The 10,514-nt window shown below is 38.6% G+C and overlaps 1 protein-coding gene across 2 annotated transcripts in view; it reads left to right on the top strand.

Moving 5' to 3' along the window:
- Positions 1-10,514, top strand: part of PRRC2C (proline rich coiled-coil 2C) — a 98,737-nt gene that overhangs the window by 44,370 nt on the left and 43,853 nt on the right. For both annotated transcript variants that reach the window (XM_007446768.1, XM_007446769.1), the window contains 3 exons: positions 2,323-2,956; positions 9,432-9,601; positions 10,057-10,306. In XM_007446768.1, the coding sequence (XP_007446830.1) occupies positions 2,323-2,956; positions 9,432-9,601; positions 10,057-10,306 (1,054 nt within the window). The remainder of the gene's footprint in view (positions 1-2,322; positions 2,957-9,431; positions 9,602-10,056; positions 10,307-10,514) is intronic.

The raw sequence follows: 10,514 nt of genomic DNA, 5'->3' as shown, positions 1-10,514 counted from the left end.
CAGCAGGAAAATGGAAAAGTAAAACCACATTGAAATTTTGTTACACATCCAGAATTTAAGAGGCTGATGACACCAAATATTGGGGAGGATGCAGAGCAGGTGACACCCTCATATATTGCTCGTGGAGCTATAAAACCTTGTAATCACTTTGGAAAACAGTTTGGCAGTTTCTTATAAAGTGAAACACATAGTTACTCTGTGACTTGGCAGTTCCACTCTTAGGTATTCATCTAAGAGGAATGAAAACATGCATTTACCCAAAGACTTAGGCATGAATGACCATAGCTGTCTTATTTCTAGTTAAAAAAAAACTAGAAGCGGGCTTCCCTGGTGGCGCAGTGGTTGAGAGTCCACCTGCCGATGCAGGGGACACAGGTTCGTGTCCCGGTCCGGGAAGATCCCACATGCCGCGGGGCGGCTAGGCCCGTGAGCCATGGCCGCTGAGTCTGCGCGTCCGGAGCCTGTGCTCCGCAGCGGGAGAGGCCACAACAGTGAGAGGCCCGTGTACCGCAAAAAAACAAAACAACAACAAAAAAAACTAGAAGCAATCCGTATGTTCATCCACAGATGAAACAGTATGCCTATGATGCCATACTATGCAGCAATAGAATGGAGTAAACTCCTGCTACACAGTGACCTCAGAACCATTACCCTGAACGCAAGAAGCCAGATACAAAACAGAATATAACGTTGTATCCATTTTTGTGAAATTTTAGGAAAGGCAGATCTACTCTATACTGCCAGAAGTAGATTGCTGGTTGCTTGAGGTCAGGGATGCAGGCAGAGGACTGATGAAAATACTCTATATGTTGACTGGGGCAGTAGTTACCTAAGTTTATCATTTGTCCAAACTCATCAAACTATACAGTTAAAATATATATATCACATTTTATGTAAATTATACTTCAGTGAAGTTGCTTTTTAAAAAATGCTTACTCTGAGTTTACAGTGTAAATTAGGTGTGTTTATATAATTACTTTGTTTTTGCAGCTTGTCTTTCAAGCTATAGATGAAGTAACTAAATACCAGAGAGATTAAACAGTTTGCCTAAGACAGCACTGTTAGTAAATGGTAGTCTGGATTCATGGTTTGTTTGGGTTTTTTGTTTTTAGTATTCAATCCAGTGTTTTCACCATATCATTATTTTCTCTTCTGTAGGGATTCTGACTAATGGCTTTTAAGGTTTCTTCACCTTAATACTATTAAAAATCTTTTTTTCTGGTTGCGTCGCTGAGCACGGGCTTCTCATTGCGGTGGCTTCTCTTGTTGCGGAGAACGGGCTCTAGGTGCTCAGGCTTCAGTAGTTACAGCACATGGACTCAGTAGTTGTGGCACGTGGGCCCTAGAGCACGTGCACTTCAGTAGTTGCGGTGTGTGGGCTCATAGTTGCAGCATGTGGGCTCTAGAGCGCAAGCTCAGTAGCTGTGGCGCATGGGCTTAGTTGCTCCATGGCATGTGGGATCTTCCCAGACCAGGGCTCAAACCTGTGTCCCCTGCACTGACAGGCGGATTCTTAGCTGCTGCGCCACTACAGAAGTCTCCAAAATCAATATTTTTTAAACAAATTTTTTAGTTCCTTGATATTGCAGCTTTTCATGTGCTTTTTTTCATCCTGCTTGTCTTTGCAAAGTTGCTGGCATTTTTAGGCTTTGTAGTAATTGTTTTAGAACACGTTAGTTGAAAATTAAATCATTAAAACTCTGCCTCTGAGGTCATCCTCCCATTCTCCACCATGGAATACGCCTTTTTGGATCTTTCAGTTGAAAGATAGAATTCTCTCTACCCAAGCTGCTTTTTAGGAATTTCCTCTCCTTTGGCATGTGAGCAGCAGCAATGTCTCCATGTCCTTCACTTAGCATCTTTGACTGTGTGCTCTTTCCTTGTAACTGTATCTCAATCTTCTCAGGGCTCATGTGGTGCCATGTTGCATCTTTATGGACTTCTTTTCTCCCTCTTTAGGCATTCCATCTCTGGAAGTTCCTGCTAAAGCACTCACATTCTAAATTTCCTTTGTCTCTAAATTTAGATTTTGAAATTCATGTTGTGACAACTTCTAATTTTATTCAACAAATACTGAGTGAGCAATAATGTCTGGCACAGTAAATAGGTACACACTCAGTAAATATTTATTAGATGGCTGGATTAATTATTCTCGAAAATTAACTAGATTTACTATTTCCCCCACATTGTTACTTGTTTACATTTTAACGTGTATGTTTTTCAGGAAAATTTCTGACACACTGGAGAATTTTGCTCCTGCTCCATGTCTATGATATATCCTTTGTTGTCATACTCATGTGATAATTTATCTTAATGTTTCAGCATCCTCCTCCAGACCGACAGGCAGTACCTGGAAGACCAGGCCCTTTCCCCCCTAAGCAACAGGTCCCGGATGAAGATGAAATATGGAAGCAAAGAAGAAGACAACAGTCAGAACTTTCTGCAGCAGTGGAACGTGCTCGTAAACGGCGTGAAGAGGAAGAGCGAAGAATGGAAGAGCAAAGGAAAGCAGCATGTGCAGAGAAGCTTAAACGATTAGACGAAAAGCTTGGTATAGTGGACAAACAACCCTCTCCAGAGGAAATTAGAGAAAGGGAGCGAGAAAAAGAACGGGAAAAGGAACGGGAACGTGAGAAAGAACTTGAAAAAGAACAAGAATGGGAGCGAGAGAAGGAGCAGGAAAAAGAAAGGGAAAGGCAACAGGAGAAGGAAAAAGAACTGGAGCGAGAGCAGGAAATACAGAGAGAAATGGAGAAGGAAAGAAAGCAAGAAAAAGAGAAAGAACTAGAACGGCAGCAAGAAAAGGAAAAAGAACTGCAGAAGATGAAAGAACAGGAAAAGGAATGTGAGTTGGAGAAGAAAGAAAGGGAGAAAGTGGAGGAAAAAATTGAACACAAAGAACCTACTTTAGAGCCTATGGTAGAAAAACCAGAAAGTGAAAACAGCTGTAACAAAGGTATGATAGTCTTGTTTGTCTTTATATAAGCTTTACAAAAGGCTTCATGTTACATGTGGATATTGGATTTTTTTTATTTTTAAAATATGTCATCCGAATAAAAGTGATTAGTGTTTTTTGGATAAGGTTGAATTTTATTGGATACTTTAAAATGTTTTTTTCTATAATTTTTTTTATTATGATAAAATACATGTAACATAAAGTTTAGCATCTTAACCATTTTTAGGTGTACAGTTCAGTGGTATTAAAAACATTCATAATGAACCATCACTACCATCCATCTCCAGAACTCTTTTCATCTTTTTTTTTTTTTTTTTTTGCGGTACGCGGGCCTCTCACTTTTGTGGCCTCTCCCGTTGCGGAGCACAGGCTCCAGACGCGCAGGCTCAGCAGCCATGGCTAACGGGCCCAGCCGCCCCGCGGCATGTGGCATCTTCCCGGACCGGGGCACGAACCCGCGTCCCCTGCATCAGCAGGCGGACTCTCAACCACTGCGCCACCAGGGAAGCCCCTCTTTTCATCTTCTTAAATTGAAATTCTGTATCCATTAAACAGTAACTCTCCCTGGATGGTGATTCTGCTTTCTTTCTGTGTGAGTTTGACTATTCTCAGTACCTCATGTAAGTGGAATCATACAGTATTTGTCTTTTTGTAACTGGCTTTTTTTGCTTAGCATAATGTCCTTAAGTTTCGTCCATTGTAGCATATTACAGAATTTCCTTCCTTTTTAAGGCTACTAATCATCATATAAATACACACACACACCACATTTTGCTTACCCAATCTGTTGATGGACACTTGGGTTGATTCCATGTTTTACGTATTCTAAATAACACTGATGTGACTGTGAGTGTGTAGCTATCTCTTTGAGACTGTGCTTTCTTTTATTTTGAGCACAGGCATACCTCAGAGATGTTGCAGGTTGGGTACCAGACCATTGCAATAAAGCAGATATGGCAATAAAGCAAGTCACATGAATTTTTTGGTTTCCCAGTGCATATAAAAGTTATGTTTACACTATTCTGTAGACTATTAAGTGTGCAGTAGCATTCTGTCTAAGAATATATATATGCTGTATGTACATACCTTAACTTAAAAATACTTTATTGCTAAAAATGCTAGCCATCAATGAGCCTTCAGTGAGCCATGATCTTTTTGCTGTGGGGGTGAGGGAGGGTCTTGCCTCAGTGTTGATGGCTGCTGACTGATCAGGGTGGTGGCTGCTGAGGTGGGGTCGCTGTGGCAATGTCTTAAAATAAGACAACAGTGAAGTTTGCCACATCGATTGACTCTTCCTTTCACAAATGATTTCTTTGTAACATCCATTCTGTTTGATAGCATTTATCCACAATAGATCTTCTTTCAAAATTGGAGTCAATTCTCTCAAACCCTGTCAATGCTTCACCAACTAAGTTTATGTAATAATGTTCTAAATCCTTGGTTGTCATTTCAACAGACTTCACAGCATCTTCACTAGGAGTAGATTCCATCTCAAGAAACCACTTTCTTTGCTCATCTATTGGAAGCAGCTCCTTATCAAGTTTTATTGTAATATTGCAGCAATTCCGTCATATCTCAGGCTCCACTTCTAATTCTAGTTTTCTTGTTGTTTCCACCACATCTGCAGTTACTTCCTCCACTGCAGTGTTGAATCCCTCAAAATTATCCAGTACTAAGTTGAATAAAAGTGGCAAAAGGAAGCACCCTTGTCTTGTTCCTGATCCTACAAAAAAAGCTTTGTCTGTCAACATTGAGTGTGGTATTAGCTGTGGGTGTCTCATAAGTGGATTTTATTCTGTTGAGGTAGTTTCCTTCTGTTCCTAGTTTGAGTATTTTTATCATAAAAATATGATGAATTTTGTCGAATCCTTTTCTGTGTTAATTGTGATGATGATGTATTACTTTCCCTTCATTCTGTCAGTATGTAATACATTGATCGATTTTTGTATGTTAAACCATCCTTGCATCCCAGGAATATATCCCACTTGGTAAACGGTGTATAACACTTTCGGTGTACTGCTAAATTCTGTTTTCTAGTATTGTGTCGAGAATTTTTGCATCAGTGTTCATAAGAGATATTTGTAGTTTTCTTGTAGTGTTCTTGTTTGGCTTTGGTATCAAGGTGATGCTGGCCTTGTAAATGAGTTAGGAAGTGTTCCCTCCTCTTCAGTTTTTTGGAAAAGTTTGAGAATAATTGATGTTATTTGTTTAAATGTTTGGTGGAATTCGCCAGTGAAGCCATCAAGTCCAGGGCTTCTCTTTGTCGTGAGAATTTTGATTACCAAGTCAGTCTCCTTACTAGTTAAAAGTCTATTCACATTTTCTATTTCTTTGTGACTTAGTCTTGGTAGATTTTTTGTTTTTAGGAATTTGTACATTTCATCTAGGTTATCTAGTTTGTTGGTGTACAATTGTCCATAATTCACTCATAATCCTTTTTATTTCTGTAGAATTGGTAGTATTGTCCCCATTTTCACTTCTAATTTTAGTAATTTCAGTCTTCTTTTTTCCTTAGCTCACCCCCTCCCCACCCCAGCTAAAGATTTGTCAATTTTGTTGATCTTGTCAATGAACCAACTTCTGTTTTCATTAATTTTTCTCTATTTTTCTATTCTCTTATTTTCTTGATCTCTGCTGTGATTTTTATTTCCTTCTAGTAACCTTGGGTTTAGTTCTTCTTATTCTCATTCCTGAAGTCGTAACTCTAGGTTACTGATTTGAGAGCTTTCCTGTTTTTTATGTAAGCATTTATAGCTATAAATTTCCCTCTTTGCTTTGCTTTTGCTGCATCCCAGAAGTTTTGGTATGTTGTGCTTTTGTTTTCATTCATCTAATAGGTATTTTCCAATTTCCCTTGCACTTCCTTTTTTGATCTTTTGGCTGTTAAAGAGTATATTGCTTAATTTCCACAGATTTGTGAATTGTTCAGGTTTACTTCTGGTGATTTCTAACTTCATTCCATTGTGGTTAGAGAAAATATTTTATATGATGTCTATCTTTTTAACTCTTGAGAGTTGATTTGTAGCCTAACGTGATCTATCTTGGAAATGTCCCTTGAGAAAAATGTGTATGCTGTTTTTGGGTAGAGTGTTCTGTATATGTCTGTTGGATCTAGTTGGTTTATTAAGTCCTCTTTTTCCTTATTTATCTTCTGTGTGGCTATTTTAGCCATTATTGGGATTGGAATGTTGAAGCCTCTATTTTTTTATATATATAAATTTGTTTGTTTATTTTTGGTTGCGTTGGGTCTTCGTTGCTGCGCACGGGCTTTCTCTAGTTGCAGCAAGCTTGTGGGTACTCTTCGTTGTGGTGCGCAGGCTTCTCTCTGTGATGGCTTCTCTTGTTGTGGAGCACAGGCTCTAGGCACATGGGCTCAGTAGTTGTGGTTCACGGGCTCTAGAGCGCAGGCTCAGTAGTTGTGGCACATGGGCTTAGTTACTCTGCAGCATGCGGGATCTTCCTGGACCAGGGCTCGAGGCTGTGTCCCCTGCACTGGTAGGTGGATTCTTAACCAGTGAACCACCAGGGAAGACCGAAGCCTCTGACTATTAATGTGCAACTATTTATCCCCTTAATTCTGTCAGTATTTTGCTTCATATGTTTTGATGGTCTGTTACTAGGTGTATAAATGTTTTATAATTGTTGTATCTTGCAGTATTGAACCTTTTATTAGTATTTAATTACTTTATCTCTTGTAAAACTTCTTTGATTTAAAGTCAGTTTTGGGGCTTCCCTGGTGGCGCAGTGGTTGAGAGTCCGCATGCCGATGCAGGGCACATGGGTTCGTGCCCCGGTCCGGTAAGATCCCACATGCCGTGGAGCGGCTGGGCCCGTGCACCATGGCTGCTGAGCCTGCACGTCCGGAGCCTGTGCTCCGCAACGGGAGAGGCCACAACAGTGAGAGGCCCGCATACCACAAAAAAAATAAATAAAAAATAAAGTCAATTTTGTCTCATGTTAGTGTAGCCACCCTGCTCTCTTTTGGTTACTGTTTCCATGGACTATCTTTGTCCATCTTTTCATTTTCAATTTATTTACATATTTGGATCTAAATTGAGTTTATTGTAGATACCATATAGTTAGATGACCTTTAATTCTATTTTGTCTGCAAAATTGTATTAGCTTCATAGTTAAGAGATGCTGATTCTTCTACTCTTTTCTGATTCCAAGACATTTAACTACTAAATAAAATCTCATTTGTTCACATGTGTTAATACCTCTAAAACTTAAGTTGAATAGAGGTTAATGGGAATTTTGGGTTGTCATAATTAAATGACTGTACTCAGTTCATAATTTCATATTTGTTTTTCTACCAGTGGGAATAGAAAAGCTTCCGTAGGTCATTTATATGCTTACCAGACAGTAATTATGCTTTTTGAAAAGAGCCTTTGCTGGACTTCCCTGGCAGTCCAGTGGTTAAGACTCCGCGCTTCTACCTCAGGGGACATGGGTTCAACCCCTGATTGGGGAACTAAGGTCCTGCAAGCCACACAGCGCTGCCAAAAAAAAAACCCCAAAGCCTTTGCTAGCTATAATCAGCTTTTTTTTTCTTTCCCAACTTGGCTTATAACCTCTAATTAATAAAACTTTGCTCCAAACTTGCTGTAAAATTCAGTCTTAATGAATAGCTTGAGCTAACAGTGATTTAAAATAGAAATAGTTTTATTTCAGTATATTTTCTGTTACGGAAATACTGAAATTTTTTTTACCTCAAAACCCATGCTCTTTCTATAAGACCCTGCTGCTTGAAGTTATAAAGCTGTTTAAAGTTTTGCTTTAAGTTTTTATCTATATTCTGGGTTACCTTCAAACTTGGTCCTTAAGGTAACTATAAAAAGAGTAAGAGTGTTTTATCTCAATTTTTAAAAAAAATAAGATACAGCCCATGTGGATTATTTGTTTAGTTACCAGATTTCACAAATTTTTATATTAAGCAGTCTAGAGATAAGTTGATATTGGGCTTTTATTATATATCTTAAGCACTTTGCTCAAAACACTCAAAAAAGGTAAAGTAAAATTTCTCACCACAGAAATGAAAAACATTTGTATACTTTAAAATTGATGAATTCTGAAAGAGAACAACCTTAGGGAATCTCATTCACAGTTAATGAGAAAGGACCATGGATTAGAAATAAGGAAATTCATTTTAGTCCTAGTTCTGCCAGTGAATACATGTAATGACCCTGATTAATTAATTTAACCGTCAGCAGCCACTATATATACATAATTAATTATGGTTTTGTTTTTAATAATCGTTATTTAGTGACACTTTTATTTTCATTCACATTTTATATGTCTTCTGATGGCAGTTTAATTTTAGCTGGGTTTATCATGAGATGTACCCATTTCATTTTTTTTTTTTTTTGCGATATGTGGGCCTCTCACTGTCGTGGCCTCTCCCGCTGCCGGACGCGCAAGCTCAGCGCCCATGGCTCACGGGCCCAGCCACTCCGCGGCATGTGGGATCCTCCCGGACCGGGGCACGAACCCGTATCCCCTGCGTCGGCAGGCGGACTCTCAACCACTGCGCCACCAGGGAGGCCCTACCCATTTCATTTTTAAATGTTGCACCTACTTGGCTCTCTTTTCTCTCTAATATTTTATTTTTTTAGCATTTTTAATATTGAATGTAATACAAAATGTGATTTGTGATTCTTTACTCCATCGTTTTACCATTGGCATTACATTAGCTTTCCCATTAAAATCCACCCCTAATTATCTGAGAAAAGAATTTATAATATGCATGGCTTTGTAGTTGTGACAAATGGCATTCTCTAAAATGTATATGGCTCTGGTTTTCTTTGGGATGAGAACTTTTTTTGTGGGGGGGGATGTGTATGATTCTCCTTCTCGTGTATCATAATTGATACCCTTTACATAAAATAATGATTTTAAACTCTGATGACAGCAGAGTGATCACCATCTATCTTCAGATATATCACAGAATAATGATTTATATATTTGAAGATAGCTGGTGATCACTGTTGTCATCAGACTTAGATTCATTAGTTTTCTTTATAGATAACATCTCCTGATCAAAAAAATTTTTAAGTAAACCAGTGTGTTCTATTTTAAGTATTTATAGGCCATTTGTGTTTTCACCTAAGTCCTAGAGAACCCCAAGTAAATTTTGACAGTAGTGTTAATATATAGTGAAACAGTGCAAAATAGGTAGTATTTGAAATGGTTTATTATCACAAAGTATCAAATACAGACATTTGTATGGTAAAGCATTTGGGCATGTGATTTCTGTCTTAAGAATCCAGCTTTAGAAAGTCTAGGGTTTTGTTAATCTAATGTTACCTCATTGATGGTTACCAATATTAAAATACAAAAGTGTTTTAGAATAAGGATGCTTTCTTCCTTGTTAACTTTTCAAATATATCAATCTAATTATTTCACTCCAGTACAAACAACATGTATTTGTCAAGCGTTGTTGATGAGTATAATTATCTTTCACCTTTTCTTTGGGCAGAGGATGACCCAGTTTTCAGTAGACAAGATAACAATCGCAGTGAAAAAGAGACCACACAAGCAGCACATGAAACAGAACCAGAATCAGGGTCTCAGCCTCGGCCTGCTATATTATCTGGCTATTTTAAACAGTTTCAGAAGTCTTTACCACCACGATTCCAGCGGCAGCAGGTAACAATAAAAACATTTTATCTTGTATGTGTGATTAAAAAGGTTTATTGTTCAGTAGTATAAGAAATAATTTGACATAAAACTCAAAATACACAAAGCATACAAATTTTCCCTGAAAAATTTCCTCCTTTTAAATTAGTAAAAGTTTGTTGATAAGGGCTTTACTGTGAAACTTCTGTGTCGTTCCTTTTTTCCGTCTGCCTCATTTATAGAAACCATCTTCCTTTCTAGGAAGTGGTTTCTGCAGTATAATTAATGAGTGATTAGTTGCTTAAGTCACGTGTAAGGCAAAATGTCATAACTTATTCTTTGTTCTTTTGTCTTGCCACCTCTCACTGTCAAATGTGTTTGGAATTCTTTTCCCTCAAGGTTTCAAAAAAGCCTGTTTTCTGATTGATTATATTAATTTATCACATGGAACTAAAGTCTCAGATGTAGGGTCCTGCTTTTTTTAGGAACAGATGAAACAGCAGCAGTGGCAGCAGCAGCAGCAGCAAGGTGTACTTCCACAAACGGTTCCTTCACAGCCATCCAGTGGTGCTGTCCCTCCACCACCACACAGACCTCTTTACCAGGCCATGCAGCCTCACCCTCAGCATTTGGCTTCTATGGGTTTTGATCCAAGGTGGCTCATGATGCAATCATACATGGATCCACGAATGATATCAGGTAGACCTGCTATGGATATTCCACCCATTCATCCTGGTAAGTTTAAGTTGGCATTGTCTCATGGCTCACTTGCAGTTTTGCAAGTTCAAAGTTTTTCATTTTCCCCACGTTTTTAGTCTTAATTCCTTTGAGAGTTATAGTAAGAACTTAAATAGGACTTTTTTTTTTTTTTTTTTTTGCGGTACGCGGGCCTCTCACTGCTATGGCCTCTCCCGTTGCGGAGCACAGGCTCCGGACGCGCAGG

This window comes from Lipotes vexillifer, unplaced genomic scaffold, assembly GCF_000442215.2.
Source record: "Lipotes vexillifer unplaced genomic scaffold, Lipotes_vexillifer_v1.1 scaffold685, whole genome shotgun sequence".
Taxonomy (NCBI): Eukaryota; Metazoa; Chordata; class Mammalia; order Artiodactyla; family Lipotidae; genus Lipotes; species Lipotes vexillifer.
Note: the sequence above shows the minus strand (reverse complement) of the source record. Positions and strands in the feature narration are given on the sequence as shown.